The sequence below is a fragment of the Mytilus trossulus genome, chromosome 1 (assembly GCF_036588685.1).
Source record: "Mytilus trossulus isolate FHL-02 chromosome 1, PNRI_Mtr1.1.1.hap1, whole genome shotgun sequence".
NCBI classification, from domain to species: domain Eukaryota; kingdom Metazoa; phylum Mollusca; class Bivalvia; order Mytilida; family Mytilidae; genus Mytilus; species Mytilus trossulus.
Window position 1 is genome coordinate 24,933,855 of NC_086373.1, and position 23,524 is coordinate 24,957,378.

The following is a 23,524-nucleotide window of genomic DNA, read 5'->3' on the forward strand; positions in this document are numbered from 1 at the left end:
TCAAATCCGGTCAGTTTATATTTAGGATAATCTCCAATATCTGGTTTCATCTCGTAGATACATTTGTAGATGGCCACATCTTTTAAAAATACTACCCACTGTTAGCGGTATTCGTAATTGTGTTCCCCAAAGTGAATCAATCGATTTATTAGCTAACTCAACAATTATAATGTAATCAATTATAAAAAATTAAATTAACGTAACGTTTGAATTTTTCGAGACTGAATATTATCTCGTATTATTCAATATTCTTAAGAAATAGAAATGACTTGTTATATAATGATTTGGTTTATAATCCGATTTATTAAAATACTTAAACTACAAACAATAATTATCATAGACATTAGGATTATGCCTAGATCTTCATTCGTATCAACACTTACAAATGTACTCTGTCTAAGTACACACGGCTGCGTAGTCAGAAGTAAGGGAAAAACCTACTTACTTCTTACATCATTGTCATTCAATCTTAAAGACTTGAGATACAAATAGATGTTTATGTGAAAAGTAATTTCTCAAGGCAACAACATGGATGCAAGATGTACATGTTTAGTTTTTCTGTTGTTTACAGTTGTAAATTCCAAAAGTAATGTAAGTTTTCAATGTTGTTGTTTTCATTTAATAATATAATATCGTTAGTAATTTATGATTGCCTGTTGGTTTAAATAGTATGAAACTGTATGATATTAACCCCCTCTATATGATCCTCCGATGGAAACGTTTTAAAGTAAAACATGAAGATGAGAATCACATCTAAAGAATATCAAGTATATCATTCTGCTGTTGACTGCTCTTTGGTCGGATTGTTGTCTCTTTGACATATTCCCGATTTCCATTCTGAATTTTATCAATGATGTTCACAATGCAAACGTTCCTTTTTTTCAATTAACCAGCAGACGCTATATAAATATATGATTTTTATCTGAGTAGAATTCGGAAATGGCATGAAAATGCGGACACTGATGTTAAAAAAAATTAAATCCAGGAATAAATCTCCCCAATGGAAAGATCAGATTCCGTACGCGTCTTTGGCTAGTCTTTTAGTCGTTGTTGGTTTATAAGCTCTTTTAGATAAGTTTTGGATGTCCAAAAAATTTGCCTCGAGCTTCACTTAAGAGATATGTGTTATCTAAATGCACGTTTAATACAGATACATAAATTAAATGACAGGTAGGTGTACCGTGAATATGATTACACATGATCAGTGCTTCATTTGTTACTCTGACACTCGTTTAGATATTAAATGAAATGAACAGACTTTGATTACAAAACTATACTCATTTTTTCAAGGAAAAAACTATAATTGTATATTTTGCACCAAAAAAAATCATTGCTCAATCTTATATTTTCTTTTCCATGATTTTTCTAATGTAATATATATAACTGAAATCGTCCTTACCCTTCTCTAATTGACGCCTTTATTCATGTTTAATTTATGGAACTTGTGATGGTTTTGAAATTTCTGTTTAGATCCTTATTCTCACCAACTTGTCATGAGTATATTAAATATACTAAAATCAGCCAAAATGTTTTAAGAATTTTAAAGTGCACTAATAATAGAAGATGTTATACTGTGATGTGTAAAAAAGAATTTGAAAAACTTATAAAAATGACCTTCGTGTGACATAAATTCAGGCAACATCGGCCCCCTTTACCTCACAGATTGATAAAGACTACTTATTTTGGAAACATTAAATCAAGAAAAAAAAACTAGCATTTTAATTATTTCAACGCAGACTTGTACTAAACGAATAGTCCTGCTTATTTTTGGCATGCTTAACAACACATAAATTGAGGGAAACAATCTTCTTGTTGACCGCTTAGAACATAAAATTCATTCACATAAAATATGAGTACTTTTTTCCCTTTTTAGTTTGAAAAGTAGATTGACTCATTTTTCAATTATTTATATGTTTCTTAATTATGAATCAACACTATGCACTTGACATTTTTATTAATAGTACATATATTGTAAAGGTTGCAATGAAGTGGGTAAGGAGTAATTATTTCTTTCCGATATACAAGCTGATAATATCTCTGGTCCAGAGTTGTTCAAGTGTCCACTAAACCTACTTCATTTAAATCCTGTTGAAGTTAATATGAAGTATTATTATTTCACAGCATTAGCGAGATATACATTTATTTAACCGATATAGGTTTTAATTTGATGATTATCACCACGAAGCTGTCTTTCAATGGGTTGATGTAGCGCCATCGCGATCGAATAAGAAATCAACCACGCTATGTTAAGGACCTCATTGAGAATGTGACTTTTCACGCGAAGAACTGTGCACTACTTCATTATCCCTCTGTCTCTATCTTTCTGACACGTTTTATTTATTGATATGTTTGTGCATCCCAACAAGTAATCTCCTCTAGTCATATCTTGCTTTCAATTTCGTTATTACTTATGATTATATCGACCTTTTTGACTCAAAGAAGAAGAAGAAAAACTGTTTCCTTATTTTGTGCAGGGATTGTCGGGCGCTTTAGAACAGTACTTGCTAGATGATCATGTCTCAGATAATTTATAATTGTTCGTAAAGATCTATTGGCAGGTCGTCTTACATTTGCAATGAGTTGCACGTGTGAAATAATGTATAATGTTCAGGGTCTCGTTGTGCATTTGAGATGAAACTAGCATTATAAACGGTCTCTCTTTGCTTTTTGTATTTGTCAAGCGCATGTGCGATATTGTATCATGTCCCTATCGTTTCAGCAACACTTTTCTCGAGTCAGCTTTAATATTTAATTACATCGAAACATAACAGATACCATTATTTAGTCCCAAACCTCTACTAAGACTATTTCATACCAAAATCCATAAAATTAAAAAAATATCATGATGTAACATGTACTAGTTTGCAATGATACTATTCTCAACAAAGCAACTACATAGTTTATCTGTTTTTTAACTCTCATATACATAGTCTTTTTATGTTTTATCCTAAATATACATGCACTATTTGTCATTGACACGAAAACAAACAAAACAAATCTTTAAATACATGTACTTATGATGAAATAACTTATTTTTTTATTCCCATGTTTAAACTATACTTCTTTCAGAAGAAACTAACCAATTTAGTGATAATTGTTTTTTTGGTATGCAGCTTTTCAGCTTAATATACTTTTTTTTCATTTCAGAACCTAGAAATCACATCTCTTCATGTTCAATCTGATATCAGATATAGGTTTGCTACAACTCTCGTTACCAGTACTGTGGCTAATAGCGATAACAAGTCGGTAGAGGCTAAATTCGATGTCACTCTTCCGGATGCCGCATTTATCACCGAATTTGTCATGTAAGTTTAAAAAAAATGTAGCTATTTCCCATTCGTCTCGTCTTGAACAAAATATATTTTTTTTGAATTTTTGGTTATTTAAAAGCAGTAGTTCTCACCTCTACCGTGAGCCGTCTTGGACTTCGTTTCCTGAACATCAATATGCCATTCAGACTAACAACTTTAATACAAACCCAGATACGTTGTTTTGGGGTTCATCAAAGTCGTTTTTTTGTTGTTGCGATTTTATGTCATGAATCAATCCACAATGTTCCTAGCATGTCACATTGTGCTCTGTTATGTTTCGTCTGAGGACATTTAGTCTATGCATGATTTGCTTTATTCACCTTATGTTTTCTTTCATTTCATGTGATATCCCTTTTGTCCTTTTTAATAGATAATATTATCATTATATGAACAGGGAGATTGATGGCAAACTATATCCAGGAGAAATCAATGAGAAAGAGAAAGCAAAGAAAAAGTACGAAACAGCAAAGAAAAAGGGACAAACAGCTGGAATCGTTTCACAAAAGTATGTAAACCACTACCGGGTATATGAGAATAAGAAGATGTGGTATGATTTCCCATGAGACAACTAGCCACCAAAGCTCAAATAAATTTCCGGGTTCGGTAAACCACACCAGTGGAAATATTAAGATGACTTTTGTGCTTCCTTACCTTAGAAATAAGTTCTACAGGAACATCCAAACTTGCAAACCAAATCTTTGTATCCATGAAAGAATCTAGTAAAGGTTTAAGTAACTTGGGGTAGCAAATGCAGATACCTGACTCAATAATTTAATAATTTACCAGTAATACAAAAATGCATTATTTGAAAACTTTTGATTTCTAAAAAACACATTACCGTTTCCTTTAGAAATCGTGTGTATCGGGCTTTAATTGTGTTGTCCACAAAAGTAGACAGCTTAAAATCGTAAATTCCGATACGCTACGCTCACTACAAATGTATTGTAAAGAAATTTGACTGAACAGTTTTTCTCATTATGTTATAGTTATTGATCAAGCAAGTCGGTATATGCCATTTAATCTGCACAGCACGAGATGACCCAATAACCCGAACGACGTAGGAGTTCGGGTTATTGCGTCATCTCGTGCTGTGCAGATTAAATTACATATACCGATTTGATTGGCCAATAACTATTTTAACACATGACGCAATCAATTTACGTTAACGTTTTAGAAATGTGTACGTTATTCCGCAATCCACTGATCCTAGGAAAGTTTCTTGTAGGAGAAATACGACTTTGGTAGGTTTAAAAAAAAAAAAAATAATATTTAGACTCATTCTAAAATTGCGATTAAATGGTATATTTATTTTTTATCGTTTCCGTTAAATTTATTCCCATTTTTATTTCATTGGTGATGATTAAGACTTTGACAAATTGTGTACTTTCAAATTGGTGTATGAAAAGAAAAATAACTGCAAGGGTTATTGAGTTTAAATTAGATCAAATGCTTTTGAACTTCTTTCTCTCAATGATATGCTTAGAGAAAAAAAGATGTTATATTACCTAAATTTTAATGTTTAATAAACAGAAAATACATTTCTCTTTTAAAACCTTTTAACTCCCCCCCCCCCCAAATTTCCTTTTTATCTACTGTATTACTTTTTTAGACACGTCCATCTAAATGAAGTCTGATTGATCTCCATCTAACCAGCTAATCCCCGTTTTGAAACTAACTTAGTTATGTTCCTCATTAAATTCAATCCAAAAATAGTCCTTTTGTAGGAATAGCTATCCAAATCAGATTTCTTTTATTCGGATATTCTTAGATACATTTCTTTTTTAACAGAAATGACCAAAAAATGTTTTAACTATCTTTCTAACTTTAAAACACCGATTTAGATTTACGTTTTACACAAAATATAGTAAAATAGTTTATGTCCCAGCTTAGATAAAAAAAAAAAAAAAAAGGAATGAGAAACCTTTCGTTTTCCTATTTTGAAACTACGATGTTTGTACGAAGTTCAACTTTGTCGTAATTTCAAGGCACATGGCGGATTCGGGTGTGGGGCAAACAGGTCTTCAACCCTTGGATTGGACATAGTATCGTGTTTTAGCTTAAAATCGTCAATTTTGTCTTTAGTCTCGCTACACTACCAGTTTCGTGGAGTTCTAGCCGTCTATGTCATGATCTTCTTCGAAATGTTAATTCGTGTTTCGTGGCGTTCTTATTAGGACAGGAGCCAATTCAAGTTTCAGCATTTTAATTACACAGTAATTTATTTATTATAGAACGGCCTTGGGCAAAATACAGTTCATGCACATTGATGTTAACAATTGCTTTTGTATTATGATTAAGGTCTACAGAATTAGAAGACTGATTTAAGAGCGCGAAATATTTAATTGTCGTCATGAGAAATGAGGATAAGCTGGATTTCGTTCCCCTAGTAGACCCCTTAAAGAGTTTTTTTGTTAATCTTATGTTTTGTACAGAAAGCGTCACACTTTTGTTTTAAGGAGTACTAGTAGTTGCCTAATTTGATTATTTCTTAACGATAGCCACAAGTATTAAATATAAATTGTATTGAAAATCCTTTATCATTGTTAACAGCCTTTGCTTCTGTTTTACCATGGAAGTTTTATGGAAGTATACATGATTGTACTTCCATGGTTTTACAAACAACAAGCTATCTCGTTACAGACCAAGGCATACCAACCGCTTCAGTGTTGATGTTAACGTTGCAGCCGAGAGTTCAGTAACATTCAATCTGACCTACCAAGAATTATTGGAGCGAGTTTACGGGGAATATGAGCATATCATATATATTGACCCCGGTCAGATAGTAGAAGATTTCACGATAGACGTAGCTATACACGAGTCGAGGGAAATTACTAAAGTCTCTGTGCCACCAATTAGAAATGACATACTCTCTGATAGTAGTATTGATGGTAAGAAAACAAGTATTAACATACACGCATGACGTAATCATTTTAAGACATTCCTTTTACTGAACCATCAGCAAACCAAATTGGTGCATGAAATAACCAAAACAAGTCTAATTAGATATCAAAAGGAACAATCAAAACTCATAAGGCGAAAACAGACCTACTAAACCAGTGCAATTCATCCCAAAAAAATGTTAAGCCAAATGTACCTCGTCAAAAAAAGGGATGAACTCGCGTCAGAATCTCAAGAAAGTAAGCAGATCCTGCTCCACATATGACACTCGTTGTGTTGCTTAAAGAAGTAAACATCCCGTGATTAGTCTTAGTTTGAGAAAGAAGTCACAACCAAGTGCAACAGGACAGAAATGTGCATACAATAAATTGGAACATATCCGTGTTCAAGTATATTCTATAATTGTAAACATGATGGTGTTCCTAAAATTTCAATTTGACCGATAAGAGCTTAACTTCCTTGTAAGAGTGAGCCCTATTTAATAGAAATCACGAAAGAACAATACGAGATATATACATTTTTTTAGTCCAACAATATATACGTTCTTAAAAAACAAAATGTTTTTACAACGCCCTCAATACAAGATTTTAAAACGGCATAGAATCAAAAACATTAACTTTTAATTACTGTTTTGGCCTGAAATCAAAGTTTGCATGTTTGCACCTAAAAAGTTCTTAAATGTGTCTGTTTCTGTTAAGCAAACATTTGTTAGTACACATGTACCTAAGTTCAAAATTAATTCCAAAACTTTATTCATTGTTAGGTTTTGTCAAGCCTTATAATTGACACATTTTCGTGCATTTCCCATCAATATGTGTCATCAAAAGAATTTTTGGAATGTGGTACATCATTTTACCAAACATCTAAATTATTATTATAGGATAAATATACCATCCTTTGATCCTGTCTTTTCACACACGCACAAACTGTCAAACACACACATACAAGTCAAATACATAATGTAACTAAGGGAATACATGCTGCATACATGTACAATGCTGATACTTAAGTGTAACGTTTGCTTAAAATTTGCTTATGTTTGCGGATACATTTTTGTTTACAGCTATGCTATAAATCATTCTGAAATATTTGATAAAAAAAACCCAATGATAACAGTTTCTAAATTCAAATATAACATTTAAATATATAATTATGATTGGAGATGGTAAGTCATTGTGTTTTTAAATTTTTAGAAGGCAAGAATGCTTTGGTGACGATTAATAGACCAACAACAAAATCAGCGATGATTCACTATGCACCTACTGCAGATGACCAAAAACAGCTATCTGACCAAGGAATATCCGGGCTCTTTGTCATTGAATATGACGTTGAAAGAAAATTTGATGGCGGAGAGGTTTTGGTATGATTAGTATAAAGTAGATATAATGATATGTTTCAGAAATTATTATTTTAACTAGTGTAACTTAATTGTTGGTATTTTGGAAAAACAACTCCTTGGCTAGAAACTCTTAGTAGTATTTCGACCATTTTAAAGTTTTGAGAGCAGTTAATTAAATGAAATATAATATGACTTTAACTATGATAATACCTGTTAATTTGGAAGTTCTAATTACTATATAAAAATAAGTAGATATGGTATGATAGCCTACGCGACAATTACCCAAGTTCAAATGAAGTTGATGTAAGCAATTATAGGCAACTGTACGGCCTTCTTCAAAAATGAGAAAAACCTTATCGTATGGTTGAATATAAAAGCCCCCGATATGAAAAATAAGAAACAATTCAACTGAAAAAACTAACAGCCTGATTTATATCAAGTTACTAGCAGAGGCATCAACACAGTGAATGTAGTAACATTAACAGTACCATTTATAATACTGCACCAGATGTTCATATTGACAATCAATCATGTCTTGTCTGTGATGTTAAAGGCAAAAACCTTATAAAAACTTTAAGGAGTTGTTAAAAAACAAAATAAAACTGAAAAGCCAAACTCGGAGAACAATCAGAGCCATACACGATGGACATTTCTTCCTTCAATTAAAATGATTTCTGTTTGAAGAACATTTTTACAATAGTATATATGTAAGCCTCAAATATATGTCCGGCCTCAAATCTATGTCCTTTCCGCAAATCTATGTCCTTTTTTATATTGCGTAATAGATGTTCCGAATCTATGTCCTGTATTGTCTCAAATCTATGTCCTTTATTTACTCAAATCTATGGCCATTTTTGGATCCAATCTATGTCCTTTCATGGACGTCTAACATAACAAAACGTATATAAAAAATATAGAGCACGTAACTTTTATTTTTATCAATTCAGAATGATTTTTTTGATATTTAAAGTAACATATAATAGATAATGTGGTATGGATGTCAATTTAACAGCAATATGAGAGAATTTAGAGACAATTGAAGTACGCCTAAGTTGCATACAAATAGTAATTCTTTACTGTCTTTTTAGTTAGAAAAAACGTGTAGTTGAATTCTTCAAGGCGGCATACAATAATACCACACACATAATTTTAACCACAATCATGGAGAAATTACTTTATATAAAACAAAAATCATACAAAACCGTACTTAAATCAAAAATCACACCACATCTTTTTTATATTAAAAAATAAAATTTTAAATCAGGGACTTTTTTAGTCCCTCTTTAAATACAAGCGAAATAATCTAGCTAGTATAAAACAAGTATTATCTTTAAAAAATATATCCGACGTATTTAAATTTGAGTATATGTTTAAAACTTTCATTTCGATAACCTTCAGAAGCACAATGACTTAATGATGTAGGACCTCTTTAATAAAATCTCCATCTGAATGTAACTAGTTACAAGAAATTCTTTACTAAGTCTGGTTATATTAAGGCAATAATATATAAGAATATTGTGATGACACCTAAAATAATTATTTGCCAAAAATCCAGTGCAAATAACAAGAAACAAATATATACATTTACTACTGTTGACATTAAACTAAATTCATGGTTAACAAAGCTAGAAACTATTGGTAGTATAAGTAGTATCTTTCTGTTTAAATTCACCAAAACCCCGCGGAAATCTCACATGCGTAGGTGCGTTCTAAACGACACGTACGTTCGTACAACAAACATGACAAAGTTTACATTAAAAATTATATAATTGTCCCGAAAAAACAGCTGTCATGGATGCAAAGAGCTATTGGAGAAACACTTATTTTAATAGAAATATAAATCTTTGTAACATCTAGTTCAAATATTTATAGCTTTTCATTTGCTTTCTATCACGATATAATTTTCGAGACGTTTTTTTCAAACACAACCAAATCACTCACCATGACAGCTTTTTGTCCAATCAGAGAAAGGATTTTCGAGCATGCGTATTCGGTTGCCATAGTTAAGCGTCCTCAAGTTCAAAGTGCACAAACTGAAACTATAAAGACTACGTCGGAAAAAGAAGATGTGGTATTATTGCCAATGAGACAACTGTCCACAAAAGACCAAAATGACACAAACATTAACAACTACAGGTAACCGTACAGCCTTCAACAATAAGCAAAGCCCATACCGCATAGTCAGCTATAAAAGGCCCGATAAGACAATGTAAAACAACTCAAACGAGAAAACTAACGGCCTCATTTATGTAAAATAAATGAACAAAACTGTAAGACATGAACAAACAACAACCACTGAATTACAGGCTCCTAACTTGGGACATGCACATACATATAAATAATGTGGCGGGGTTAAACATGTTAGCGGGATCCCAACCCTCCCCTAACCTGGGACAGTGGTATAGCAGTACAATATAAGAACGGAAGATTTACTAATACTTAAGCTCTTGTACACACATGGAAAACACATAGATCTACCACCAAATATATATTGAACTATGGGAATGACAAAAACCTATAAGGCCGAAATTATTAGACGGGCATAAATTTGCGCATGACTAAAAAAGAATTAAACATTACAGTTTTTAGCCTTTTCTTTTATAACGGACATAGATTTGAGAAAAACGTCATATTTAAAAATCGGCCACACATTTGAGGCAGAATTATTTTTTTAAGGACATAGATTTACGATTGACGTCATGATTAAAAATCGGCCACAGATTTGAGGTCGAATAATTTTGTATGGACATAGATTAGCGATTGACGTTACGATTGGGCATAGATTTGAGAAACGGACACAGATTTGAGGTCGTACATAGATCTGAGGTTTACATATATACTAGTATTTAAATTAAACCATGTCCATATATTCGCATCATTATTGCAAAATAATGTGTCTTAATAATGTGTGTATAAAATATATGAAGTTTGGGTTGGAAATTAAACCGCAAGAGCAAGTACGTGCTTTGGGATAAGTTCAAATTACACACTCTATTTATATAAATGCACTATCAATCTGTATTATCCGTAGCGCAGATACTTCTGTGCAAATGTCATCCAACTTGCTCAGTATTTACAAGTTCTAATTAAATTGGATATATAAAGCTGCAGTCTCCGAAGTAGCCCTTTTAAGCATTCCAGAGAAGTACATAGCTCGGAAGGCTTCAAGAGGCAGGCTGTATTTGTAGGCATCTGTGGAGGTACTGATCTGAGTTAATTCATCTGGATGGTATTGTCTTGTTGAGGTAGATGGTCTTCTAACGCATGGTGTTATGTTGACTGCTGCATTTCCATATGTCGTGGCATTGTAAAACATGCTTAATCTACTGGATTTTCGTTAAGATTCAAGCGTTTGACATTCTAGGGTTTTCATGATGCTTGTAACTGTTACTGGTTCTCGACTGTATATTGATGTTGAAAATCTGGCACATTTTCTTTGGACAAAGTCTAGGGAGTCTATGTGAGTTTTCGATATAGTTCCATACTGCTGATGCGTACACAAGATGTAGGCGTACTAGCGAAGTAACGGCCATAATTAAACTTTTCGTCAGACATCATTTGTATTGTATAATTATTATCACTAGTATAGCTGTTGATAACTATCATTTTTTTTTAAAATTTCTAGGTTGTTGATGGATATTTTGTCCACTTCTTTGCACCGTCTGGTATGAAACCGATTCCGAAAGACATTCTGTTCATTCTAGACGTAAGCGGCTCAATGTCCGGAGTGAAAATCCAACAACAACGTGATGCCATGGATAAGATTTTGCAAGACTTAAACGAAGAAGACAGATTCAATATTATGAAATTCAGTTCACATTCTAAACTTTGGCAGGAGTCTCTGGTTTCTGTAAATAGCAATACAACACATACAGCCAGAGAGTTTAGCAAAAAGATGGAGGCAAGTGGAGGTAAACTTGATTATTTGTATACTATATGGTATACACTACTATATTCTATTATTGTATATATCTGCAGATTACTTGTAAATTATTATTATGAACGGATTTTAATAGACACTGAAACATATGTACCATGGTAACCTGAATTTCTAGTAATAGATGAAATAAAATGTGTCGAAAGTCCATATATTAACATTACTCCATAATTTTATTTGCTGAAATTGTCAATTATAATATAATAATAAAATTTTGGGACTGGATAATGGTGATGATGATGATGAGGAGGACACTGGTGAGGAGGAAGACATATCATCTTACCGTAACACACTATTCTAACTCTGAGTCGATTGTTCTTACAATATGCAGCGTCCCTTGTAGAGAAGCACAAACAATTAATTATCCAGTCTTCAATTTTACCCAACCGGGGATTGAACCCATGACTTCCTAACTCTACGCGAGTAATTGTGATGATGATTGCTCACATCCGATCCCCCCTAAAAAAGTTTTACGTCCAAAAAATTTACATACCTTGCTGTGGGATAAATAAAACGAACGAAATAAACCCCTCTTCACTCAAGAAAATACCGTCCCCCGTTGTTTTATTTTCTTAAGATGACAACCGAAATTCTCAACATTAAATAATTATAACACAACCAGAAGTCGGGTTTTTGCCAATTTTTTTTCGAAAGATGACAACCGAAATTCGCCACATTAAATAATCATAACATCACCAGAAGTCGGGTTTTCTACTATTTTGTTTGAATAAAAATCGGTAAATACGAAACAGAAAAGCTATTGGATTTGAATAAACATATTTGGGTCCACGTCATTAATTCCGATGCGAGAAAGTTTAATAATCGATAATTATTTTAATAAATATAATTACTTTTTGAATAGGAACAAGAGCTAATGACGCATTGGAGAAAGGAATACAGTTTCTAAATAACGTAGAACTCGACAGTCAACGTATCAAATTGATTGTGTTTTTGACTGATGGAAGAGCAGAAACAGCCAGCAACACAATTCTGAAAAACGTTAAAACATATAACACAAAAGGAATAACGATGTTCAGTCTTGCATTTGGGAATAATGCTGATTATACCTTCATCAAGAAGCTTGCTGTCCAGAACAAAGGAATTGCCAGAAGAATTTTTGAAGATTCAGATTCCTCTTTGCAGATAAAAGGATTTTATGATGAAATATCGTCTGCGACATTACAAAATTTAACATTTCAATACCTCGGAAAAGACGATGAAGTTGTTGAAAATGTTACAAGGTTGAGTTTTGATACGTTTTTTGATGGAAAGGAATTAATTATTGCCGGTAAAATGTCCGATGAAAATGTCAATGAAGTGGATTTGGTTGTAACTGGGGACGGTTCTGATGGACATATAGAACTGTCTCTTGATTCAGATGTAAACAAAGGTGTTCCGGAACTGACAAAACCTGAGGATTTCCACAAAATTACAGAGAGAATATGGGCATATTTAACAATAAAACAATTGCTAGAGTCTGCAATAGAAGTTGACAATGCCGAAGAAAAGACACAATTGAATCAAAAAGCTTTAGATCTTTCTCTTAAGGTATATATGACGTGAAATACATATACTCTTCAACTATTTTAAGAATTGAAAATAAAACAATTGTTTGCAATATATTAGCTATCTGGATTTGATTACTATTAACAGACTTGACAGCATGGTCACTTGTTTATATGATTATTGAATATATCATACTTGAAATTGATATTCCACCACTACAGACTCAGTACTATTTAAATGTATTTTATAAGGCTATAAAATAAATAGAAAAATAGGAATGTCATAGAAAAATAGGAAAGAAATAGAAAAGTAGGCTTCATTACCTACGGGTGCGGGAATTCTCGCTACATTGAAGACCCATTGGTTGCCTTCGGCTGTTGTTTTCTCTATGGTCGGATTGTTGTCGCTTTGACATATTCACCATTTCCTTTCTCAATTTTATTCATTACCACAACATTTTTATTTACAGTACAAGTTTGTTACACCCTTGACATCCATGGTCGTTACAAAACCAGATGAAAAAGATGTCGGATCATTCGAAGAAAATGAGGATGCTAAACGTAAGAACAAATATTTTTAAATTTCATAAAACACATCCTTATGTAACACATTAGAGGAGATACAAATGCTGCCACCAAAAAAACATGTGTGAAAGAAAAAAAACAGTAGCACCATGACAAACATAAAAATACTTAAAGACAAGGAATGTAACACAAATATTGCAAAGAACCACATAAAATTTAATGCAACCCAATTCGGATTGTGGAGTGCACGTAGGTCGTCTGGAAGGGAAAACAATGTCTATGCCCGATCGTTTTTCCTTTTAATGTTCAATATAAAACGTATATTCAATAAAGCACTTGCATCACTAGTGCATATACATCTCAGTTTCTGTTTACAAGAGTACAAATGACAAATATGGTTACTGCTACTGCAAAAGGTGGTAAACACATTCACGTTATTCATTTTAGAAATGCAGTATAAATTAAAATATTTCTACCGAAAATATAACAATACAAATTGTTAATAAAAAAAACCAGATTTTTTTTAAATTTAAATAAAAATCATTTTATTTGTCTGAATGTGCCCATCAGATTGAACATCAGAATGAACAAATTTAAAGTTTGTTTTTCTGTAAATGTAATTGTTTATTTTTTGTCAATAATATATTTTCACAGAAATATAGAAGCCACTTTAAACTTGTGTAGTACTACAAAACATGTGAACCTATAATTAAGCTAGGAAATTATAGCGAACAATGTTTTTTTAATTTTTTTTTTAATTTTAAACTGGTTTATTGCACAAATAGCGTTTAAAGAATCAAATATAAAGTAGACACTCTAAAAAGGATATGCACTAAAAAATAATGTATACGAACGCTCATTTTAATCATCACATGTCGTATTGGTACACGGGTACTTCCTTTTCAAATCTGATTAATAAACAAGCCTTTTTCAAAATTTTGCTTTCAATAACAACAAACTAATAGCCTAGATGTTACCATGATTTGTAAAAACAAATTCATGTTTCATAAAATGCACGAAATCTAAAAGAATGAGGTATCTAATCTACGAAAACTATTCCATGCTAGAGCTAGAACAAAAATAGGTTAGTTTGTCAAGTTTGCCTTCAACTACTGAAAAAACGACATGAATCAATGATATAATTACTAGGCAAAATATTTCAGAAATGCGACCTTAGAATACTATTAGTAAATGTACCGTTAATGAGTATGTTAATTCTTTGTTTTACTTGTTTAGTTGCGGTGTCTGGGCAGATTTTTAGGACAAGTTCTTCAGTACAACAACGTGGGCCACCTGTTGGTGCTTCCATGTATAACTCGCCTTTGCCGGTTTATGACCTTTCAAAAGGAAGTTACTACACTGCTGGAGCTGGAGGCCCGTCGGGAGGAAGTTTCAGTGGGGGAGGTACTTTAACATACAGTAACATAGCCTACACTGACATTGTCAGTATGATGTTTATACAATATGATTAAAATATAGATCCTGTGTCCAAGCTTTGCTTACAAAGACATGTGAAAACAACATTCTACTTTCTGTTTTAACGCCCTAAATAAGCAATCCTCTGGTTTCTTCAGATAATAACTCACCTTCAAGTTGGAATTTGATTGGCTGATGTAATATTTACCATCACTGAATAAAATTAGAGTGTTTTCAGATCCTTTTAAGCAAAGCTTGAACACAAGATATAAGTTTTAATCAGATTTATATAATTTGTTAACATCTCGTTTTTGGTAAGGACAGACGAAAGAATATAAAGTTGATGCAAGCACTTAAGTGTTGTGCGAATGAAAGTTGTCGATGACAATATATATATAATGTAGTGACTGTATCAACCATTTTTTTTTAAAATGCAACGTACTTTCAGACAACATTTATTCCTGATAAAGATTATAAATTCTGTGACATTTTTTGTTTCCATATATCTAAAATATTATTTCTCTGCAATAAAGATACAAGACATATTGTAACCATATTTAGTTCATTTGTTTTAACTTTAAGCATTCATAATCATCATTTAGTTACTATCATGAATATAAATAAAGAAACGAGCTAATTTACACCATTGCAAATTCTCGTATGCTTATTTGTACGTATAATTAGTTTATATTGGAAAACTTGACCATCGGCACTCTATGCAGTTATTCATATAGTGCGTCTTAATATTTTAGTGTGATAAAAATTTAAAGATATGAGCCAATAAGGTAAAAATGAATCAGGAAGCTAAATTTATTAAGGGAGTATATTTGTCATAAACCAAATCTTAACTGTACGGTTTCATGACTGTTTCATCACACCAAATGGTAAAAATGCAATGTTTGTTGTTCCTTAGGTTCAAGGGAACACAGAAAAATTGAAACAATGATGAAATAAAGGAAGCACGTATTTTGCTAAAACTATTAATTTAAATGTCTTACAACTGTGTTGCAATTCAAATATTTTGTTCTTAACAAATGTTATGTTAAAATGACATTTTAAAGGTTTCCGTCTGAAAAACTTCAAATGAACATTCTAAAACATGTTATTTAACAATAATATTTAACTATGAAATGTGTATCCTGTTTTAGCTGGCGGAGATCCACACTTTATGGTTCGCATGAAGGATCTAGAGTTACCCGTTTGTTTTAATATTCGAGCAAAGAATGGCGAAATCCTCCAGTTGGTGAAAGACCCAGTGTCAGGTACTGTATCTTGAAAGTATCCTTGTTTATGTTGGTCAAGTTTTCCCCTGAAAGTCAGCTGTTAACTTGTTGAAATTTTTATGTGAAGACTATATTTATTTTATAGATAATGTAAATCAAAATCAATGTTGGATTTAACGTTGGTAGCATAGCATCCTGATCCAATCTTCAACTTTGTCGATCAGTGAGCCAGGTTCAGGGCTACAACATTTAAGGAATGACTAATATTTTTTCTGTCTACGAAACGAAAAAATAACATAAAAAAATTGGTGCACATCGAATAACGCGCGTAGCGGGTTATTTCACAGTGTGCACCACATTTTTTTATGTAATTTCGAAAAGACAGAAAAAATATTACAGTCATTTCTTATAATTTAATTCTGAATTCCATTTTAAACCGTAGAAAACCATAAAAAACGTTGATGACGTCACGGCCACATGACATAATTATTTCTATGGGTTAATAACAATTTACAAAATAACGTCAGCCAATCAGAAGACGCGTTATATCCAAAATTAACTTATTGAGAGATAGTTCGAAATGCAACTTATACGATGTAAGAAAAGGAGAAAAAGAAAAATTGTTGCTCGAAAATAGAAGTTTAACAAACATTTATTAAAGTTTTTAAAGTTAAATCAAACCGTTTTTACAGACGCATGCGATTTTTTAATGTTTCCAATTACACTTGTTTGATAATTAATTCAAATATATTAAGTATGTGTCCTTAGCATATATGAAATTGACATTTATATACCAACAAATTGATCATAAACATCAATGACGGAGACAATATGAGTAAAAAACCTGCTGAATTGAAGTGTCATGTTGAATATGAGAATGTGATTTTTTTTTAATAAAAGTTTGTAACAAATAGATTTATGAAATTCTAATCCGAGAATATACATAGAGTTTATATTTCATTATGCTTTACCATCAAGCCTTCCAATTGTCAAATATTTAACCTTTCTTTAACCAATTTCACAGTCGACAAGTTAGTAGATTTGAAAACATAAGATGTATTTTTTTTAACAAAATTACATACAAATAAGTGATGTGATCAGATACTTGAAATATAAAAGGAACATTATTTAGTTTTAAACAAAGATGAATAAATATATTTGTTGGTAAAACCTTGTTTCATATCTAAATATCATCTACAAGATTTTACAACTAGGTTATTTTAGCAGTCTGTGTGCAATTTGCACTAAATTCTTTACTGTTAATATATTAAAAAAGTCTACACAATTGAATGCTATCTTACATACTTATAAACATATAAATAAAATTGAGGCTGGAAATGGGAAATGTGTCAAGACAATCCGAGCAAAATTTATAAAAAAAACATAATGCCACCAAGTGGTCTTCCTTACAGCGAGAAGTTCCCACATTTGGATACAGGCTTCAGCTGTCCCTAAAAGATGTGTACTATTTCAGGGAAGTCTACACTCAACTCCAAAACTAAAGGAACTAAATTTAAAAAACACACCACGAAAGACTACGTACGAAGAGAATGTTATTTGAAAGATTTTAAGTACTCCAAGATTTCCAAAATCAAGGGAAAAAAGGGGAAACCTTATCATACTTTCTTCTTGTATAAAAGTTCCCGTAAACACTTTACTCATATTTTCAAATTATTTTTTGCAACTAGATGAAATACGTTTTTATTTTGACATGACATACAGCTGATACTTTAAACAGTGCTTTTGATACTCGGCATTCTTGGTATTACTATAATTTCAATTTATTTTAATCGCTCGGTACAATACTGATAATTATTAACTATATTCTATCAAAATTCAAAACTTCTGTATTTAGAAACACTTTTTATTTTAGAATAATATAGGGTTATTGCATGAATATTGGGGAATATTGTCCCAAGTAGAATTTTATATTGCACGAGCTTGCGAGTGCAATATATGTTCTACGAGGGACAATATTCCCCAATATTCATGCAATAACCCTTTTATTGTATAGCAATATAATATTTGAACGTACACATTGGTTTAAACTAATATTTTGTCGTTGATGACGTCATGAATTTGAAGATTTATTGCACTAGTGCAATATTAGAATTTATTGCACTAGTGCAATATTAGAATTTATTGCACGCTAACTTTTGGTTACTTTCTGCGGGGAATATGATATTGCTATACAATAAATATACTTATTGTTTCATATTTTTTTTCCATTTCTCACTCTAGTTGAAAAGCTCGAACGATAACAACACATTTATGGTTTTATTTTTTTTATTATTTCTAAAGGTGTCACTATCAATGCTGGAGTTGTGGAATCGACTGCTAGAAATGAACACGGAGACTTTAAAACTTTTTTCGGGGAACTTGTTTTACGCACACCCTCTGTGGAAATAGTGGTAAAACCTAGTAGCATTTATTTTAATGGTGCGTCCCTATCTTGGGATGACAAAACCGTTTTTCGAATGGAAAATGTTGCAATCATGGTGAAGTATGTTGGTCGCCATGACAGAGCTATGACGATTGACTTTGGAAATGACATCATCGTTACCATCAGACGACATATGAAACAGGATACAACCATGGCAATGAGTTACTTAAACATCTATATAGAAAAAGAGACAGGGATATCACAGTTTGCATCAGGGGTTCTTGGTGAGGAACTTCATAAAGTCATATAACACAAATATATTATTATATAGTAATAAAATTAAGAATGGAAATGGGGAATATGTCAAAGAGACAACAATCCGACCAAAGAGCAGACAACAACCGAAGACCACCAATGGGTCTTCGACGAACCAAAAAATCGCGCACACGGAAGTGGTCCTCAACTAGCCGCGAAATTAAATAAATTAACTAAAACCATACAATAATTTTCAGAGGTACAAGGATTATATAAGTTAATACGCCAGACGCGGATTTTGTCTACAAGACTTACAAAGGCCAGAAGCTCCAGATTTGGGTCAGGTGTAAAAATGAGCCGGTGTGAAACGGTGAGATCGCAACCCTCCCCTATGCCTCTAGCCAATGTAGAATAAAGATACACATAACAATACGCTCAGTAAAACTCAGTTGGAGTCGGATGCCAGAATAGGTAACAAAAGAAATTATGCAAAATGACAATGATGCATAAATGAACAAAGGACAACTAGCAGTTACTGAAATGTCACCTCCAGACATCAATTTAACTGATGTGGTACTATTTGCTCTCTCTCACAAATACAGATGTTTCATATTTCGGCATTGCGTAAGGAAAACAGATATGTTAATAAAGTCAGGGAGGACCTCGACTTGGGATATGCACATGATTATGTGGCGCTTTTTAATTATCTCGCGTGTCATTTTTAGTACTAACATTACACACTGGTTTGTTTTAAAAAATACCTCAGCTTTGGTTGTTACATAATTGAATTGTTAATTATGTTAATTATGTTGTTTTAGGAGAACTTGTACACAAATCTACAAAGCTGTTTCAGATTACATTGGATAAACAAGGTAATGAACATGGTCATTTCTTGGAAGTTGGAGATGGCCATACGTATCGATTCTACACGAATTTGGACCAGAAACAAAACGTTATTACCGGAGAGGACATGACATGCTGGAATGTTCCCCAGCCTATGGAAGGCCTATTAGATGAAAATATTTCAAAGTACATCGTACCTGATATGCATGCTTGAAAGACTAGTGTTTTGAATATCTCGTCATCATTATGTGCTTTTTAAGTTGTTACTGAATTATTAGTTAAACAATCTAATACATTTATTGTGCGAATTTGTTATAAAACTTATTTGATGCTATATGATTTTAAAAGGTGAACGATTTCATTTTTTGAGCCAACGATTTTAATTATAGGCAATGATTCGCGATCTAATACACTGCAAAATGTGCACCCAACTTTATTACATGATCTCTATTTATCCGAAAAAGTTCCCGTAAAATTTTGACGCCATAAAATAAAATGTCTACGCCACAAAGGAAAAGTGAATGTTGAATGACCCCAATAGGTCTTGTGTCTCAGATTATTGGGTGAAGTGTTTTGGATTCCCAAATAGCTTTAAGGTCTATTTATATGCATAAAAAGAACATACGCAGGGCCAATTGAAATGTAGAATTATGTTTTGCAATTTTAATTAGAATTTACATAAGATTTGCTCATGCAAATGTTTTCTTAGTGTACATTGTATTAGAGGCACCAGTAGTAGTTATAAAAAAAACTCTAGTATACTAAGTTTCGAGTTCATATATTTTGTCCATTTGTGGCAAATAAAATTTGATTTGAATTTAATATAATATATTTATTTACACATAATAAAATTGAGAATGGAAATGGGGAATGTATCAAAGAGACAACAACCTGACCATAGCAAAAACAACAGCAGAAGGTCACCAACATGTCTTCAATGTAACGAGAAATTCCTGCACCCGGAGGCGTCCTTCAGCTGGCCCCTAAACAAATATATTATACTAGTTCAATGACATCAGTAAAATATTGGACGCGAAAATCCCTTATGACAGCTTCATGTAAACATAGATTCTACCACTGCATCGAGTGTGATTCGATATTTATCCTCTCGAGACAGTTAAATATTTAAAAATGTAACTGTCGTTAGTGGATTAATGTCGTATTTCACAAGATTTGGTGATTATCACTGAACTAGTATATATATGTGTTCAGGGGCCAGCTGAAGGACGCCTCCAGTGCGGGAATTTCTCGCTGCATTGAAGACCTGTTGGTGACCTTCTGCTGTTGTCTGCTCTATAGTCGGGTTGTTGTCTTTTTGACACATTCCCCATTTCCATTCTCAATTTTTATTGTCATATATTTTATGATGGTATGATACTAAGCCCCTCTCATAAAGTTTATGATGGTATGATACTAAACCCCTAACAGGAGGAATTGTACCTGCATTTTTAATACGATAAAAGCATAATCTTAGTTTAATTTTTGACATTTTTCTTTTGTTACCTATTCTGACATGGTACTCGGACTACTTTTAAACTAAGTTTTACTGTGCGTATTGCTATGTGTTTCTTTATTCTACATTTGCTAAAGGGAATAAATTCCCTGGTTATCCAGTGACTAATTCACAGGGATACTCGGCCAACTGCTGTAGGTCGAGTAATTTGTAACAACAGCAAAGAAAAGTGCAATAAAGATATTATTTTATAATTTTTAAATTTAATATAATATATTTATTTACACATAATAAAATTGAGAATGGAAATGGGGAATGTATCAAAGAGACAACAACCTGACCATAGAAAAAACAACAGCAGAAGGTCACCAACATGTCTTCAATGTAACGAGAAATTCCTGCACCCGGAGGCGTCCTTCAGCTGGCCCCTAAACAAATACAACATGTATATTATACTAGTTCAGTGACATCAGTAAAATGTTGGACGCGAAAATCCCTTATGACAGCTTCATGTAAACATAGATTCTACCACTGCATCGAGTGTGATTCGATATTTATCCTCTCGAGACAGTTAAATATTTAAAAATGTAACTGTCGTTAGTGGATTAATGTCGTATTTCACAAGATTTGGTGATTATCACTGAACTAGTATATATATGTGTTCAGGGGCCAGCTGAAGGACGCCTCCAGTGCGGGAATTTCTCGCTGCATTGAAGACATGTTGGTGGCCTTCTGCTGTTGTCTGCTCTATAGTCGGGTTGTTGTCTCTTTGACACATTCCCCATTTCCATTCTCAATTTTTATTGTCATATATTTTATGATGGTATGATACTAAGCCCCTCTCATAAAGTTTATGATGGTATGATACTAAACCCCTAACAGGAGGAATTGTACTTGCATTTTTAATACGATAAAAGCATAATCTTAGTTTAATTTTTGACATTTTTCTTTTGTTACCTATTCTGACATGGTACTCGGACTACTTTTAAACTAAGTTTTACTGTGCGTATTGCTATGTGTTTCTTTATTCTACATTTGCTAAAGGGAATAAATTCCCTGGTTATCCAGTGACTAATTCACAGGGATACTCGGCCAACTGCTGTAGGTCGAGTAACTTGTAACAACAGCAAAGAAAAGTGCAATAAAGATATTATTTTATAAAAAAAAAAATTGCTAAAGGGAGGGTTGAGATCTCACAAAACAGTTTTAACTCCGCCGCATTTTTGCGTCTGTTCTAAGTCAGGAGCCTCTGGCCTTTATTATTCTTGTATGTTTTTTAATTTGAGTTCATATATATGTTTTTGAAATGAGTGTGACGTCCATTTCCATTGAACTATTACACATTTTTCAGAGGCAAACTGAGGACCACTTCCGGGTGTGGGATTTTTTCATTAGTGGCCTTCGACTGTTGTCTACTCTTTGATCGGGTTGTTGTCTCTTTGACATATTCCCCATTCCCATTCTTAATTTTATGCTGTTCACCTTTTTTGACATCATTGCCTGTTATGTACAAAAAAAGAAGATGTGATATGATTGCAAATGAGACAACTCTCCACAAGAGACAAAATGACACAGAAATTAACAAATATAGGTTACCGTACGTCCTTCATCAATGAGCGAAGCCCATACTACATAGTCAGCTTTAAAAGGCCCTAAATTACGAATGTAAAACTATATAAAACAGAAAACTAACTGCCTTATTTGTGCACAAGAAAATGGAATATGACAGTTGTTGTTTATTCGTTTGATGTGCTTGAGCTTTTACTTTTACCATTTAATTAGGGATTTTTCTTTTCAGCTCACGGGGGCCGACGGGCCCATGAGACCTGATATCATCATTTGGCTTCCGTCGTCGCCGTTTGTCGTACGTCGTCGTCGTTTTTCCGTTCGTCATCGTCGTTTGTCGTCCGTTGTCGTCGTTTTTCGTCCGTCGTCCGTTGTCCCTCGGCGTCTATCGTCGTCTGTCGTCGTTAACTGCTAAAAAAATCTTCTTCTCTGAAACTGCTGCGCCAAAAATCTTCAATTTTTAACTACATATTCCTTAGGGTATCTAGTCTATAAATTGTATCCAATGTTTTGATCCATAGACAAACATGACCGCTATGGCTAAAAAAAGAACATAGGGGTCAAATGCAGTTTGTGGCTTATTCCTCAAAAGCTAAAGCTTTTAGAGCAAATCTGGCATGGGTAAAATTGTTCAATTGGTGAAGATATATCAGTTCCGACGAATCGTACAATCCATTGTTTGAATACTGCCACTAAATTGGTAGTTTTAAGAAAATTTTGCATTTTGAATTTTATTAAATAAATATAAACTGTAAACAGCAATAATGTTCATCAAAGAAAGATCTACAAAAAAGTCAATTTTACCAATTGAAAATTGTCAATTGACCCCTTAAGGAGTTATTGCCCTCTAAAGACAATTTTACACAATTC

The 23,524-nt window shown here is 32.8% G+C and overlaps 1 protein-coding gene across 1 annotated transcript; it reads left to right on the forward strand.

Annotated features, from left to right (window-relative positions):
* Positions 1–367: 367 nt before the first annotated feature.
* LOC134719970 (inter-alpha-trypsin inhibitor heavy chain H3-like) lies at positions 368–21,109 on the forward strand. Its single transcript, XM_063582800.1, has 12 exons — positions 368–591; positions 3,148–3,305; positions 3,706–3,816; positions 5,952–6,199; positions 7,403–7,569; positions 11,174–11,459; positions 12,348–13,033; positions 13,461–13,551; positions 14,752–14,919; positions 16,080–16,193; positions 18,456–18,821; positions 19,611–21,109. The coding sequence occupies exons 1-12, from the start codon at positions 529–531 to the stop codon at positions 19,847–19,849; spliced, it is 2,697 nt and encodes an 898-aa protein (XP_063438870.1). The 5' UTR covers positions 368–528; the 3' UTR covers positions 19,850–21,109.
* Positions 21,110–23,524: the final 2,415 nt, after the last annotated feature.